The sequence below is a fragment of the Eumetopias jubatus genome, unplaced genomic scaffold (genome assembly GCF_037043125.1).
Source record: "Eumetopias jubatus isolate StellerSeaLion01/CBP00866 unplaced genomic scaffold, mEumJub1_p1.0 scaffold_1, whole genome shotgun sequence".
Taxonomy (NCBI): Eukaryota; Metazoa; Chordata; class Mammalia; order Carnivora; family Otariidae; genus Eumetopias; species Eumetopias jubatus.
The window spans coordinates 162,380,976-162,397,999 of NW_028274807.1; the positions used below are offsets into that span (position 1 = coordinate 162,380,976).

At 56.2% G+C, this 17,024-nt stretch overlaps 1 protein-coding gene across 2 annotated transcripts in view; it reads left to right on the top strand.

Annotated features, from left to right (window-relative positions):
- Nucleotides 1-2,797: 2,797 nt before the first annotated feature.
- Nucleotides 2,798-17,024, top strand: part of FBLN2 (fibulin 2) — a 57,633-nt gene continuing 43,406 nt past the window's right edge. For both annotated transcript variants that reach the window (XM_028101753.1, XM_028101754.1), the window contains exon 1: nucleotides 2,798-4,094. In XM_028101753.1, the coding sequence (XP_027957554.1) occupies nucleotides 2,798-4,094 (1,297 nt within the window). The remainder of the gene's footprint in view (nucleotides 4,095-17,024) is intronic.

Sequence of the window (17,024 nt, forward strand, 5' to 3'; positions counted from 1 at the left end):
AAATGCAGGCTCAGAGAGGGCAAGGGCCTGGCTCAGGGTTGCACAGCAAATGAGGAGTACACAAAGCCAGGGCCTGATGTTCTTTATGCTTCCCCGGGCCTGGGGTGGGGATGATGGGCGAACCCAAGACCTAGAATCACCTAGGTGTGGGTAGAATGTAACGCTTGGGGGGGCCAGGGCACCCAGAGGCCGAGAGGAACTAGGGGACCAACTCATGGGAGGATGTGAGATGGGGTGGAGTGTGGCAGGGCTGGCTGGGAACAAAGTTCCTCTGGGAGAAGCTCTGGAAGAAGCCTGCCAGCCTGTGGCGGGAATATTTGCCTCTTGGGGATGCATTGTTCGTGTGGGCAAGGTGGAGGTGGGAGGAGGTTTTGGGTCTTGGTTTGCAATGTTTTCTTAAATGACGCTATTGAGAGTGGACTCAGGGGCTGCTTTCAGGCCTTCGTGCCCCACAATCTCCAGGTAGAGGGTCATTGACCTGATCAGGGGGGACCACAGGCCCCAGTTCTCCCTACAGCCGATTCCTAGTTGCACTTTATAGAGCCCCCTCCCCCACCCACTCGCCTCCTGAGATGGCTTCTTGGTTGGGGAGCAGGGGTGGATGTCCGTTTGTGTCTTTACCAAATTCATTTGGACTTTCCTTGGGCTTCTCAAATTTGGCATGGCCCAAACTGGGCTGCACATCCCTCTCTGCAGGCCCTCCTTTGGCAGCCTTCCTTGTCTCAGGAAGGCAGAGCTCCATCCTTCCAGGTCCTTGGGCCAAAACCTCGGCTCACCCAGACTATGGTGGCCCTCTGCTGTTCCTCATCTCCCTCCTGCTGCCTCAGGCCCTTTGCACTTGCTGTTTGGTTGGCTGACATACAGATATGCCTTTACCTCCAGATATTCACATGACTGTCTCCTTTGATTTCCTCAGGTCTCATGAAATGGCACTTCCTTAGAGAAGCCTTGCTTGACCACCCTGGCTAAAATGAGCTTTCCCACAGGCCCAGTCACTTCCTGCCCACTTCCTTGCTTTCTGTCATTTATTTCTCCATTGTACTTACTCCTGCCAGGCATTCAGTAATCTACTGCTTTGCTGTGGGTTTATTACCTGCCTCCCCACATCAGAGACTGAGCTGGCAGCATGGCCATGGATCTGTCTTATTTGCTGAGAACCCTCCAGTTCTAAGGTGCCCGGCACATAGGACCTGTTCAGTCAGTTCTGGTTGACTGGCTGGCAGAGGCCAAGCTCCTTATCCTGCTGTGCTGGGTGCTGAGTTGCTGTCACTGCCCCCCTTGACTCAGATCCTTGCACTCCACTCCAGTCCTGCCTGCTCACCGTGCCCTGGGGATAGTTTGGGGTGGGGGGCCGGGGTGGGTGGGTACAGCAGCATAAGGCTGCTTCCTCTAGAAACAGTGGTGGCAGTGCTCTCTGCTCCCTGTCTCCTCTTGTCAGAAACTTTTAGAGAAGTTATTGTTATATTGTTTGAATGTTGAAATGTTTGAAATTATTATATTTATAGGTTTGAAATAACAAGCACTTAAAATACTAGAGATGCCACTTTATTGTCTCCCCCCCCCCCTTTTTTTGGAAAGCCAGACAATTTTAGCAAAGTGACTGCAAACAATAGCTCAGCCTCGCTGCGGTGGGTGGAGAAGGAGCCCATGTCTGGGAGTGAGGGCAGGGTCAGGGCGGTTCCCACTGGGACCGCGGACCTTTCCTTGCTGGAGCAGGGAAGCCTCCATGGGGCTTGGGGCCACGGCGTGTTGGGGTCAGCTGCTCTCAGGTCACATGGGCTTCGCAGAGGAAGGGCTGAGTAGGGTTGGGGAGAGCAGGGAGGGCATATCCCAGGGCAGATGGGAGGTGAGGCTGGGGCTGGGGTGGGGCCAAGGAAACAGATGGAAGGAGCAGAGAGTGGAGAGCTGTTCCTGGGGGAGAGTGGGCAGGACTTGGGGGGTGGGGTGTTAAGGACAGCAGGTATCTAGAATAATTCTGGGAATGGTGGTAACATTTACAGAGACAGCTGAGGACATTGGCAGGAACCTCTCCTGTGGCTAAACTTGTAGTCTGAGGGAGTCTTCTGGCGGGGGTGTGTTCCTGAGCCCTGTGGTCTGAGGGCTGCGGTGGGGGGCTTGGCTGGGTGTGCCGCAGCCCGGGAGGAGGCTTGTTCGTGCCCAGCATCTACCTGACTGTATCGTCTGGCTGGCGGCCGGGCCTCTTGGTGGATGGCTGGGGATCGAGTTGGACTTCGGTGGGGAGAGAAATCATTTGGGTGGTCGTGTGTGTGTGACCACCTGTGATGTCCCGGCACATGGATGAGGCTGTGGGTGAGACTGTGTGTGTGTAACTGTGTGCCTGTCACCAAGGGTGTGAGACACCAGACATGTGCCCGAATGAGTGTGAGTAAGAGTGCAGGGGTGTGGGGGGGGGAAGGGCCGTGGGCAGGAGGCTCCCACTCAGAGGGCATATATCAGAAGGCAGGTGAGGGTGGGGGGGTTCAGTGGCCCCACACTGGGGCCATGTTGGCGGCTCTGCACGCCGACACCTGTGGCATGTGAGCGACGGCCGAGGCCCCCGTCTGTGCATCTGAGCAGACGTGCCTAGGAGCACGTGTGTGTGCTGTACTCCAGGGGTGCACACGTGGGAGGGAAGCCAGCTGGGGCGCTGTCCAGCCATGTGCGTGTGTGCGCTGGCATGTGTCCACGTGGGTGGGCCCCCGCGGGGTGCTGACAGGTGTTCCTTCCCGTTCCCCCAGGGCCTCGCAGCAGAGGACACGGTTCATCTCAAGGCAGCACCTGGGCCGGCCGTGGGACCATGGCGCGGCTCCAGGAGCCTGCGGGAGCCTTGCTGGCCCTGGCCCTGGCCCTGGCCCTGGGCCCGCACGCCGGCACGGCCGCCCCGAGGCAGGACTGCACGGGCGTCGAGTGTGCGCCGCTGGAGAACTGCATCGAGGAGGCGCTGGAGCCGGGCGCCTGCTGCGCCACGTGCGTGCAGCAGGGCTGTGCGTGCGAGGGCTACCAGTACTACGACTGCCTGCAAGGCGGCTTTGTCCGTGGCCGCGTGCCCGCTGGCCAGTCCTACTTCGTGGACTTCGGCAGCACCGAGTGCTCCTGCCCGCCGGGCGGCGGCAAGATCAGCTGCCAGTTCATGCTGTGCCCGGAGCTGCCCCCCAACTGCATTGAGGCCGTGGTGGCGGCCGACAGCTGCCCGCAGTGCGGCCAGGTGGGCTGTGTCCACACCGGGCGCAAGTACGCTGCCGGCCACACTGTCCACCTGCCGCCCTGCCGGGCCTGCCACTGTCCTGATGCTGGGGGCGAGCTCATCTGCTACCAGCTCCCTGGTTGCCGTGGAGACGCCAAAGCCGTGCCTGTGGCTGCTGCTGGAAACTTCTCGGATGCGGAGGAGGGTGACCCCGAGCGACACTATGAAGACCCCTACAGCTATGACCAGGAGGTGGCTGAGGCGGAAGCTGCAGCGGCCCTAGCGGGCGAGCTCCAGGCAGGCGCTGGGGGCCCAGCTGCTCTGGGAGGCGGCAGTCAGCTGTCCTCCGCCATCCAGGCCACCCCCTGGCTGGCCGCCCTCCCTAGGCCCACGGCGGCTGCTGCCCTGGGTCCCCCCGCCCCTGTGCAAGCCAAAGCCAGGAGAGTGACAGAAGAGAGCCAGGGCGAAGGGCAGGAGGAGACAGAGGAATTGGCCACCAGGGAGCAGCCAGCAGCAGGTGGCCCCAGGGGGCTGGATGGATCACCCACTCCAGGCCCAACTGGGCCTGGTCTCCCTGCCCAAGAGGACAAGGCAGAGGCGAGGGCAGGGCCTGAAGAGAACTTAATTCCAGAAGCTCAGGCCACCCTCCACAGTGCTGGGCAGGAGGGAGCCGGGCACGTTCTGGGGTCAAGCTCGACCAGTGTGCCCCCATCACAGGCCACACCGAGCTCTCCTGGGGGCACGATGAAGCCCAACACCCACACCATCCTGACCCTATCTCCCCAAGAGGCAGCCTGGGTCCCACCTACCCAGGAAGTGCCCAAGCAGCCGCCGGTTCTGCCCCGTTCTCGGCCAGAGGAGGAGACAGACCCCAACTCTGTTCATTCTGTCCCCAGAGGTGACCCTGAAGGTAAGACCCTATTCTAGTTCCTCCAAGGGCACTCAGCCCAGGGAAGGGCAGCCTCAGGGCCCCATCAGGGCCCCCAGCTCTCTGCCCAGTTGCCTGGGGCTGGAGAAGCTGGGTCTGTAGGGCCAGGCTAAGGACAGTCAGCCCAGCCCATAACACTACAGGGCAGGCGGCTCTGAGATGGCACTTTCTCTCCGGCTGCCCTCCTAGGGACAGAGTGGGTTGGTAGGGCTGAGGTCCCTCTTGCAGTAGGTGCTGGGCTACCTGGTGGGGCTGTGGTTGAGGGCCTCTTAGGCATACCTTCTCAGGGCTGGAGGTCCCTGAGGAGGGTTCCAGCTCAGGTGCAGGTGGGCCCAGGTGGGGGGTCCACAGGTGCCCTGGCAGGAAGTGGGGAGTTTTGCAGACCTGTTCCAGTGGCTTGCTTTCATCCCCCTTTGACAGTAGCCTCTGGGCGTGGCTGTGTTCTTGGTCTCTGAGGTGACAGCAGAAGAGATGTGGTCTCTCGTGGGGGCTCTTTGCGATAGCCCAGGACCAGGGCTGCCACCCCTGCCAGCAACACACATCATTCTCATCCCTGCTCTGTGCAGCACCTCCCGGGCTCCTGCCTACTCAGAGTAGAAGCCAAAGCTTTCTCCAGGGCCACAGGCTCTGCCCCAGTCAGCCCCGTGACCTCCTGGACCACTTCTCCATCACCCTTGTCTTAGTCTGTTCTGGCTGCTGTTACAAAAATGCCATAGACCGGGGGGCTTACACCCCAAGCATTTATTTCTCACAGGTCTGGAGGCTGGGAAGGCCAAGATCAGGGTGCCAGCAGACCTGGTGTCCGGTGAGAGCCCGTGTCCTGGTTTGCAGATGGCCATCTGCTCATTGCGTCCTTGCATGACACAATGAGATGAGGGTGCATCTCATCTGAGATACACAGAGAAGGAGCAAGTTTTCTTACATCTCTTCTTAGAAGGGCACTAATCCCATCATGAGGGATCCACCCTCATGGCCTAATTACATCCCCAAAGGTTTGTCTCCACATACCATCCCTATTAGGGTTTTTTTTTTTTTAAGATTTTATTTATTTGAGAGAGAGATAGCGAGCGAGCACAAGTGGGGCAGTGGGAGGGGCAGAGGGAGAGGAAGAAGCAGACTCCCCACTGAGCAGGGAGCCCGATGTGGGGCTGGATCCCAGGACCCTGGGATCATGACCTGAGCTGAAGATAGATGCTTAACTGACCCCTCCCCCCATTAGGGTTTTAACATATGAAGTTGGGAGTGGGACATAAACACTTAGTCCCTATTGACCTTCTCCCTCAGGGCCTTTGCACTTGCCACCCCCTCTTAACATGCTCTCCCAGGTGTCCATGTGGCTCTGTTTTCCAGGCCACCTCCCCAGAGAGGCCTTCTCTGACTACCCAGTTAAAAGAGCACTCCACCTTCCTCTTACCCTGCTTTAATTTTTCCTAGCAATACCTGACATTATAGCATGTAGTTAACTTGTTTAATGTTGTCACCCCAGTAGAATGTTAGTGCCATGAGTGGAGGGACCACATCTGTCATCTCTTCTGCTATGCCTAAGGACCTCCAGTAGGGCCTGGCAACACAGTTGGTGCTCGGTAAATATCGGGTAAATAAATAAGTGAATCACTGGGGGCTTTCTGGCCACGCCCCCTACCATCCTTTTTCATCATAGCTTCCCAGCCATCCTAGGAACACCTTACGCGGACATATCCCCTCTCTTCCACCCATTTCCACACATTTGTTCCCAGCCAGCTTAGGTAGCACCTCCTCCAGGAAGCATTCCCTGAATCTTTTTTTTTTTTTTTAAGATTTTATTTATTTGAGAGAGAGAATGGGAGAGAGAGCACATGAGAGGGGGTAGGGTCAGAGGGAAAGCAGACTCCCTGCTGAGCAGGGAGCCCGATATGGGACTTGATCTTGGGACTCCAGGATCATGACCTGAGCCGAAGGCAGTCGCTTAACCAACTGAGCCACCCAGTTGCCCAGAATCTTTATGTCTTGTCTGATCCCCTCACCACCACCCTCCCCAGCTCCCTGCCTCACCTCTGAGGGTACCCTAGGCAGTTGTCTGGTTGTCTAGAGATCCCTCCCTATAGCTGAGAGTCTGTGTCTTGTTCAATCTCATATGTAAACCTTCTCTATAAACCTTCATTAGGCATTAACTGTGAATAGGCCCTGGTGGGCCCTGGGGAGGCAGAAATGGACCACTATGGCCCATGTCCACAGACTGGGGGCTGTGAGGGAGGGATGTCTGGGTGGTGTGTGGGGAGGTTTCTTGGAGGAGGGGGCATGAGGGGGCTCTGGGATTTCTGCAGCATTCCCATATACCCACCCTGCTGCCCACAGCTGTGTGGCCTTGGGCAGGTCTCTTAACTGGCCTGGGCCCCGTTTTCCCAACTGTCAAGTACTATGCCTTTGTTGGGCATAGACTGTGTGCAAAGCCTGTGCACGTGTAGTGAGGGGGTGAAATTGCAGGCTCCTCCTGACCTGGTGGGAAGATCACCCCCCACCACCCCAGATGGCTCTCCTTCTAGCCCCATTATGGTGAGTGGGGCACAGAACTCACTCACCCTTGCTGAGTGATCACCTCCTAGGTGCCAGGCCCCATTTCTGTGACCTGATCCTTCCCACAACCTGGGGAGGTGGGCTCCTTCTTTAAAACTGAGCACATCAAGGTCGGAGAGGTGTGGCTTGTGGTTCCAGGTCACATGGTGGGAGTTGGTGGGCTGGAACCAGGGCAGTGGGCTTCAGGGGGCTCCTCCTTACCCAGCCCTGAGCTTGCAGGGAGCATGCGTGGGGTGGGTTGGGGGCTATAATGAAGTACACGTGTGCCTGGGAGAGCTTGCAGGCCTGACTGTGGAGCATGGTGCATGCAGCGTGTGTTTGGGTTGCAGCCTCCAAAGGTTCCAAAATAGCCCCAGCCCCCACCCCCCACCCCCGCCTTTCACTCCAGAGGCCTCTCTGTGGTTCTGGGCCTTTGGAATCTTGGAGACTTACTTTGTTCTCAGGAGTCCTAGTTTTTTGTTTTTTTTCCTCTGCCCTGTGTTTTCTCAAATGGATTTTGGGGTGTGGCCTTTGAGGAGGGCTGCTTGGGGGCAGGGGCCCCTGATGGGGTGTCCCCTATTCCATCCAAGGGCTGTCCTGGCAGAGGGCCCAGGACCCGCAAAGCCCAGAGATAATTAGCAGGGCATGGACCAGCAGCTGCATTTTTTGGTGTGCAAGGAAAGGAAGGTGTGGGAGGTTGGGAGTGGTGGGGGGTTGGGGGGGAGCTTGCCTTAGCCAGATAAACAAGACTGGCCTGCCACTGACCACCCCCATCCATCTTTCCTCCTCTCCTCACCCCGCGTCCATCCGCCCCCCCACCAGCTCACGAGTTCTCCACGACCTGCACAACTCAGGCAAGTGGCTTACCATTTTGTGCCTCCTTTCCTCCATCCGTAAGGAGCAGGGAGGTCCCTGCTTCGTGGGGATGTCTTGAGGATGAAAGGAGCTGATTCATGTCCAGTGCTGGGCACGGAGCTTAGCACTTGCTGAGTAATTAAAAATGTTAGCCACTGGTTGTCACCTTCCTCTCTTCATTCTACCTATTTATTTCCTCAACAGATGTTTGTGGCCCACCCTCTCTGTGCCGGGGACTGTGCCTTTGAACAAGGCCAGCACAGCCTCTCCGCTCCTAAGGTCTCTTGGGGGAGGGGTTGTTCAAGGATAAGTGCACACACACAGGTTTACTCGTGGCCATAACGGAGTACACGCAGTTCAGGAAGGGTGGGCGGTGGGAAGCCTGATAGGTGGGGGTCAGGGACCCGATGGAGCATCCTTTGGGAAGTGGGGACCTTGTGGGGGGAGGGCTGGGGCATCCCAAGTGACGGAGGGGCCCTCAGTGCAGAGGAGCTGCGGAGGTGGCTGTGCCCTGCTCGCCAGTGGGGCCGGCTGAGAGGCGGGCCATGGAGCCGGAAATGACCCCTAGCCATGTTGCCATGGCAGCCCTGGGGCCTGGAGAAGGACGTTTCCAGCCATTGCCCTAGGCCCGGCTTGGGTGGGGGTCCTGTCTGAGCCGGAGCTGTGCCAGGGATCCTGGCTGCCTCTGAGCATGTCCAGATGTGGCCTAATGGAAGCCACATGCCCGGCTCCCTGGGCTGGGGAGAAGGGGTCCAATGTCTGTTGTCACTCGGGGGGCTTTGTGAGCATGCCTTCCCCTTCTACCGCTGGGCTGGCATGATGGAGGGAGACAGGGGATTTCTGGGCCCCAAGGGAGGGCTGCCCGGGGGCAGGGTGGCCCTCGGGAAGTTGGAGTTTCTCCCTCCTGGGAAAGGCTCCAGCAAGACCTCTGTGGGGCCCCAGACCACGTGGCAGGAAAGGGGCCCCTTCCTTGGACCCTAGTGTAACCAGATTCTGCAGGGCAAGTATCTTTGGATGCTTTGACATCCTGGTTAACAGAGAAGCTTTAAAACTCAAATAACTCTATGAATTGCAGACATTGTCATGCTTGCGTCTTGCGCCGGCACCGTTATAAGCACTCTGTGATAATTAACCCCTTTAATCCTCACTGCCACCCCCTTAGTTTACAGCAGAGGAATCAGGCCCCTCGTCCGAGGACACATGCACAGGGAGCAGTGGATCCAGATTTCCCTCGTATTTCTTCGTGTCTTCATCCCTGTCATTTCTGAGTGCCCGGTGTGTGCATGGGCTGTGACAGATGCTGAACGTACAGTGTAGAACAAAGGCCAGCACCATCCCTGCCCTTTGGGAGCTCACGGTTTAGTGGGGGAGATAGCCCAGTAGTCACATGGGTGTGATGTTCTGAGTCATGACCAGGGCTGAGGAAGGAGGTGGATGTGCTCTCTAAGCCTATCTCAGGGATCTGACTTCTCCTGGGGATCAGGGAGGGCTCCCTGGGGGAAGTGATGTTTGAGCATGAGGGCTTGTTGACTGGATGGTAGGTGGCAAGCAGAGAGGGGACAGTGCTCCAGGCAGAGGACACAGCACGTGCAAAGGCCCTGTAGGTGAAAGGAGCAAATTAGATTTAAAGGAAGCTGTGTGGTTGGTATGAGGCTGGGGAGGGGGTAGGGACCACGATGGTGTTGATCCTCAAGATGAAGATTTGGATCTTTGTCCCAAAAGCAGTGGGGAGCCATTGAAGGTATAAGGCAGGAGGTGGTATGCTCTTACTTGGGCAGTGCAGCACTCCCTCTGGGTGCTGGGAGGAGAACACGGGACTAGCAGTGGGCCTTCCCAATGTCTGTGGGTTTCCAGCACCCCTCCCCGGTGCCCCCACCCCCACCCAGAATCACCAGGCTCTGGCCCCCGGGACACAGGAAAGAGGGACTTGTCCAGACTCTCCCTATTCCCCAGAGGATCCTTAGAGACCCTACCTTTTTGTTCCAGTCTTGGCCTGCGGGAGATTTAAACTTGTGTGGGGCCTAAGGGCACCAGGCTGGGACCCTGGACCCCAGAGGTCACGTCCCATGCAACAGAATCACCTCCTGCTAGAGCTCCAGGCTCCTGGAACAGGCAGGGGATGGAGCTGGCGTGTGGAGGCTGCGGCAGGAGAGCTTACAGGAGGGTCCTGGCAGCCCTTCCTCTCCTCACTCCAAACCACGGGGCCTTGAAATGGGGTCTGTGACTCTGCTTAGGGCTCTGCAGGGCTTGCTGAGAGCAATAGGTAGGCAAACTGGGGGCCTGGGCTCCCCACATCGACAGTAAGACCCCAGTCTGAGGCCCACCACTCACTCATGTGATCTGGGGCCCAGGACGTCACCCCTCTGAGCCCCCATTTCCTTGTTGATGAAATGGCCCTGTTGCAAGTGCCCAAGGCTGTAGTGAGGACAAACGTGTCAGGAGCGAGGCCTGCATGGAGTGAGATCACAGCCCAGTGTTGCCCGCACCTGGGCATGCTGAACTGTTAAGAGGGTGCACGCTCCTCTCCTAGGTCCACCCGTTAGCTTCTTTCTGCAAAGCATCTTTGTAAGCAGTAGAATTTTGATGTGAATATTTTGAAATTAGAAGATTTCACATAAATTTCAGCTCTCAGGCTTTCCTGGAAAATGGGCAGTTGTGGGCACACCAGGCCCATGTGCCACGAGGCTGGCCACTGGGGTTACTGACAGGAGGCTCCCTGCCCTTCAGACTGGGTGGGTGCTCTGCACTCTGCTGGGCTAGCTGTCCTCAGTTTCATCAGCGGCCTGGCCCTGGTTGGCAGCTGAGTTGGGTCCTGTACTGGGGGTACCTGTCAGAGCATAGAGTTTTGTCCTGTGGTTTATGTGGTCGTTCTATCTTGTGGAAGAAAAACTGGCATCCTGAGAGGGGAGGGGGGTTTCTGGAGGTCACAGGAGAGCTGGGCAGGGGGCTGCAGGCTCCCAGGGTAGGGGTAGGGCTCATGGCTCCCACTGGGGACCTGGAGGCACGAGTGGGTCTGAGTGGCCTTAGCTGGGCCCTCCCTGTGGTTTGCCTGTCCCAGACCATATAGCACTTGGAGGAAATGGGGCAGGGGCCAGGGTGAGCCCTGTGGTGGTGAGTATCTTTTAATTTTTAAAACTATATCTCCTTCCTTCCTTCCTTCCTTCCTTCCTTCCTTCCTTCCTTCCTTCCTTCCTTCCTTCCTTCCTTCCTTCCTTCCTTCCTTTAACAGCTTTATTGAGATGTAGTCATGTGCCATAAAGCCCCCCCTTTAAAGTGTATAATTCAGTAGTTTTTATCAGAGTTGTGCAGACATCATTAGGCTTCAATTTTAGAACATTTTCATCACTCCCAAAAGAAACCCCACACCCAGTAGCAGCCACTTCCCCTTTCCTCCCCCTCTCAGCCCCCAGCAGCCACCACGCTCCTTGCTGTCTCCGTGTATTTGCATATTCTGGACATTCCTGGACGTGGAGTAATGCAATATGTGGTCTTCGAGGACTGTCTTCTGTCACTTAGCATAATGCATTCAAGGTTCATCCGTACTGCAGCATGCGTCACTACTTTGTTCCTTTTTATGACCGAGTAACATTCCATGGTGTGGATGTACTATGTTTTTTATCCATTCATCCATCGACGGACATTGTGTTTCCATCTTTTAGCCATTATGAGTACTGCTGCTATTGATATTTGTGTACGTACTTTTGTGTGGACAGATGTTTCTGTTTTTCTTGGTAATATACCCAGTGGTAGAATTGCTGGGTCATATGGTGACTGTATGTTTAATCATCAGAGGAGCTGCCAGAATGTTTTCCACAGCAGCCGCACCATTTTTCATTCCCACCAACAGTGCACGAGGGTTCCAACTTTTCCACATCCTCGCCAACACTGTCTGCATTTTTCTTTTCTTTTCCAGGGGGTGGGGAGGGGCAGAGGGAGAGGGAGGGAGAGAATCGTAAGCAGGCTCCACGCTTAGAGCTCCAGCACAGAGCCTGATGCCAGGCTCGGTCTCATGACCCTGAGATCATGACCTGAGCCAAAATCAAAGTTGGATGCTTAACAGACTGAACCACCCAGGCGCCCCTTACTGTTGTGTCTTTTTGAGTATAGCCATCCTAGTGGCTTTGAAGTGGTATCTGACTGTGGTTTTGATGTGCATTTTTCTGATGACTCATGATGTTGATCATCTTTTCATGAGCTTACTTTAGAAAATTCTAGAAAACACAGAACACACAAGCACACGTTGCATTAGCCATTCATGTGATGACATCATCACAATGTCATGTTGTCTCTGGACGACTCCACCATACACTCGTGGGAGAAAAGGCGTGAAGAAGGCAACTGACGTCGTGTTGTTATGAAAATAATGCTGATCTCATGGATGCCTGGAAAGGCTGCAGGGACCCTCCAGGGCCTAGGACCACACTTGAGAACCACTGGTCAATCCACAAATACTAGCATATTATGCACACTGTTCTGCCCTGTGCTTTTTTTTCTCTGACAACATATCTTGGGATTCTTCCTTGTCTTTAAGTGAAGAATTCCCTTACCAGTCAGTGTGTCTCTGTCCACGTGTTCCGGCTTTACTTTCTGGTCCCTACTGACAGATGTTCAGGTTGTTTCCAGCCTTTTGCCATTAAAAAGCAGTGTTCTAGTGAATATTTTTATGCTGTGCCCTGGTGCGGAGGCTGGGTCAGTATACATGTGCATTTCTGTATATTTTTTGTGAACTTATTATTGAAGCATAATCAATAGAACCTATGAGAAGCACACAACTCAATAATACATTTTCACAGATGGAACACACCCATGTGGTAGGCGCTTGGATCATGAAACATCATGAGACAAGCCAGGTCACCCCCTCGGTGCCTGTCCTGGAGAACCACCACTGCCCTGACTTCAAGCGGCAGACGTTCGTTTTCTGCTTAGGCTTTTCTAAACGGAACCAGAGAGTCTGTTCTCTTTTGTGTCTGGCTTCTATCGCTCAGCACAGCGTTTCTGACGTTGGCCATGTTACGTGCACTGTAGTTGGTCCTTTTGATCACTGAGTGGTGCTCCATTGTATGGATGAACCCCAGTTTGGTTGTTCATTCTCCTGTCAAGGGGTGCTGGGGTTGTCTCAAGTCTGGGACCATTAGGAAGCATATTTCTGTGCACCTGCTTGAACCAATCTTTTGATGATCACGGGCACATGTTTCTTTCAGGAGATGCCAGCTCCATGGGCTCAGTGTTAGGAGACGCAGGATATGCATGTTTATCACCTTGGCAGATGGCAGCTTGTCCTCCTTTGAAAGCTGGGCCAGATTTTTGCTCACACCAGTAATACATGAGAATGCATTTTCCCCATTTATATATTTGACAAGCATTTATTGCATTACTCTAGGTGCTGGGGACACAGCACTGTAATCAAAACGGATGGAATTCCTATCCCTCATGGAGCTTCCACTCTGGCCGGCTTGGGGAGCCCACAGTCAATCCCATGAATACGTAAAGTCTGTGTGAGATGGTGCTAGGTGCTAAGGAGAAAATGAAGCAGGGTGCTATAAAATGTTCTCAGTGTGGCCAACCTGGGAGGTGGAAGATGGTGTCTTGGGGTGGTTCTAGTTAACACGTGTGTTTTGCTCTCCCCATCCCCCACTTTGGCCAAGGGGTCCTCAGCAAGTCTGGCCATGCTCCCACCAATGCTGCGTGGGGCTGCCACCTGGTCTTTCTGGCATTCTCACCAAACCCGTGCCAGTCCTTGGGCTGGGAACACACCTTAGTCATGGTATGAATGATCTATTGCCATGGTAATATGAGCAGCAAGCCACCACACAATAAACTTTCATTGTCGCTGCCAAGTGCACGGGGCAGCCAGGCTCTGCTGCCCAGGAGTGGCTGATGGCAGCTGGGCTCATGCCTGTGAGTGTCTGTGGTCAGCTGGCAGCTCCGCTGGGGCTGGCGGGTGTGGGGCGGCCTCTGCCAGGATGGCTTGTCTCTCCGACCCCCTCAAGCTGGTTAGCCTTGGCTTGGTCTTGACCCGGAAACGGGGCTCCAGGTGAAAGAGGAGAAGCACATAGCGTTCTTGGGCCTCGGTTCAGAACTAGTAGAACCCTTTCTATTGCCGCATTTTGTGGCCAACCAGTCAGGAGGCCAGCCCAGGTTCAGAGGCTCCTCTTGCTGGGAGTTGCTCTGAAGGGTGTACATAGAGGAAGGGAGGAGAATTGGTCAGCCCCAGGCCCTGGGCGGGGTGCTCCATGGACCTCATTTCACTTAGGCCCCAAATGACTTTACAGTGAGTCCCTTCCCACCAGGGGGGAAATGCTTGCCTCGCCCATGGCCCGGCAGCAAATCAGTGGTGAGCCCAGGTGTGAACCTGGGTCCGTTGATGCTTTAAGGCATGTCTGGATTTCCTGCTTGCCTCCTTTGGTAGGCCCGGTACAGAGCTCCCCAGGTTTGAGCTGGCTCTGCCCCTCGCTAGCTATGTAACCTTAGGCAAATTGCCTTATTGTCTGGGCCTCAGTTTTCTTGTCTATAAAATGGGCTTTCTGAGGGCTCCCTTCTATACCTGTGTTCTCAGTTGGAAGAAGGCTGGTGTTGGGCACCAGGTGCTGGGGTCTGTCTCCTAGCAGGGCTCTACTCACAGCTGGAGTCCTGGGGGCTGATTTCCTGGCCTGGGGTCTCTGTTGGGAAGGCAACGGCCTTTGCGCTCTGGGCTGCTTCCTGTTTATACGCTGAGCCCGAGACAGCAGATGCGGCTGTCCGGAGGCTGAACCAAGCCCTTTGGCCTCCTGTACCCTGAGCCTTCCAGCATCCTGGGTGCCCCGGTGAACTGGAGCTGAGAGGTCTGTGCTCAGGGCTCTCCTGAGAGCAGTGTCAGCATCATCTGCCTGCCACCACCTCCTCCAAGCCCAGCCAGGAGTTTGTGTGGCCTCTGCATCCTTTGTCCTGCAGCATCTGGGGCCTCGTAGGGGAGGCCTCTGTAGACCGAGGTCAGCATTTTGTGGGCTGGGGTTCTACGGGGCCCTCTGTATCCACTCCAGGGTCTCCATACTGGGAAAATGAGCTTGGAGCCAATGGTGCTGGGGATGAGCCAGCTTGGTCCTCAGAGGGTGAATCCTTGGGTATGAATCCTGCCCCTGCCACTATGGCTGCATGACTTCAGGCAGTTGACTCACTGAGCCTCAGCGTCTGCATCTGTAAGATGGGAGAGTGATCTTACCACCGCAGGGTTACCGAGAGGAGTAGCAGGAGGAAAGTCAGCCAGCACAGAGCAGCTGCGTGGGACTGAGTTCCTGTCTTTCCTGTGTCAGAAGGCCAGTGCACTCTGGGGGCTAGGGCTATGGACTTGGTTTGTGCTTCAGTGAATAGATGTGTGTCTTTTCTCATGGCCAGGAGTTGTCTCCACTAGTGAAAAAGCAGAGGGGCCAGGCCTAGTGGGGTTTGGTGGGGGGTATTCACTTCCTGCACCCCACCCCGGTGCTGTCACTCTTCGCGGCTCCCTATCTGCAGTGCAGTGGTCCTCCCTGGCTCTTCCCTTCCCGCTCTCCACTTCTGTTCCAGCACCTGCCAACTGAGTCAGCAGACACCTGGTCCTGAGGTCTTTCCTTCGGTGACACAGCCTGACCGGGAGGCTGACATCCCAGAAATGGAGAGGGGGGGCACCCTCCTTGGGTCTGCACGTGGTCTCCGCCTTCATCCTCACAGGGCTGGCCTGCGTGGGGGAGCGGTCGTTACAGGGCAGGTGCTGAGCTGGTCACTGGACGTGTACCGGTATGTTACGCCTTGTGACACCCCAGTCACTAGAGGTGAGGTTACTGAGGCAGGGGGAAGTTAAGTGAATTGTCCAAGGTCACTGAGGGCGATGAAGCAAGCAGACATGTGCCGACCACTGACTCTCGGCCCTTTGCCCTGACCACCTCCCTGGCTTTGCCCAGTTGCCTGGCACAAGTATGTAGATCCCACTGCCAGCTGTCAGGGGCTCCAGCACTGCCCCATGTCACAGACCTACAAGGGGCACATAGGGCCCAGGGTGGGGTCAGCAGGCCCCAAGCTCTGCATGTGCCCTCAGCCCCAGGCTCCCTCCCAGGCACAGAGTTTGGGATTCTGGGTTTCTCTGGGATCCACGGGGGGAGGGTGGAGAAGGCTGAAGAATCTGGCTGCAGGGAGCCGCCTGCCTGGGCACAGAGAGCTCCCAGCACCTGAGAAGGTGTCGGCATTGGTGGGGGGGAGAGTGAGAGAAACCGTCTTGTTTCACTTGTAGCCCCCACCCTCTCGTCTGCACCACTCACTCCCGACATGCTTATGGGCCACGTACTCTGAACCAGGGAGCCAGTGGGAACCAGAAAGGAGAGCACTCCCCCATACCCCCAGCCTGCGGTGGGTGTACCTGCTGTAATGAGCAGACCTTCGGAATACACAGGATGGGGAAGCAAAGCCAGATGCTGGAGGTTGGGTGGCTGGAGGATAAGAGCCACTGGCCGATGGGGACCCACGGGGGCCGTGGGGACCGTGGGACCAGGAAGGCGCCTGGAATGCTGGGGCAGCTGCTCCCCAGCTTTGATTGTTTCTCTGGGGCAGGGGAGGCCCAGCGTGGCCTATAACTTTGGGTTTTCTGAAAGAAGCCAGGGATCTGGAATTTTCTATGAAAGTTCCCGATTTGTAAGTGTTGGCAACTAATTCAAATATATTAAAGCACCAGTAAAGTATGCAGTGAGTACCCAGCACCAGTTTGCTGCCCCGATTTAGTCTCCCTACCCCTTCCCACCCCTAATTACACAACTAGGACACAGAGGCCCAGAGGTGGATGAGGGGCTGGCCAAAGACTCTGTGAGCTCAGAGGATGGGCCCCAAAGTCCTGACTCCCAGCCCAGTGTGCTTTCCTCCCAGACTTCCCTGCCCAGTGGAGTCAAAGCACAGGGAACAGGTGGCACATTCCAAGGGCGACTGAGAGAGTGTTGCGAAGAGACCACAGGCACGGGTGAGAGCAGGGTTGGGGACCTGCAGGGCACGGTGTGGCACCTGGGCTGGCAGCCGTGGAAGGTGTCACTCTCGGGCCTGAAGGGGAGCCTGGCAAGAGCTGAGGTTCTGAAAGTGCTGTGGTCTTCGGTCAAGGCGGCCGTGCCTTCTTGGGGATCCATGCTACATCCCCTCCAGGTCAGCCTCTGTCAGCAAAGAGCAGGGTGGGACGCAGATCTGGGGCAGATGGGGGCAGGAGCAGGACTGGTGGATGATGACCATGTAAGATGTGGCTGGGGAAGGATCAGGATCTCTCCAGGATGCCACACCTCCCAGGCTTGGTTTGGGGGATGCTCTTCCTGAGATGGGTGACCCCAAGTATGTGGGCGAGGGCTACTCACAGTCTCTTTCTGGAGGGTTGGAGCCAGTTGCTGACACTCAGGTAGAGACACAGCCTTGACGGGGGCCTGCGAATCTGGAGTGCTGGGCAGAGACCTGGGCCAGAGGTAGAAACCTGATCAGAGGATGGCTGGGTTTCTGTTTCTTCCCCATCGAGTTTGTCCCACTTGGCAGGTGGGCAGCAGGTGGGTA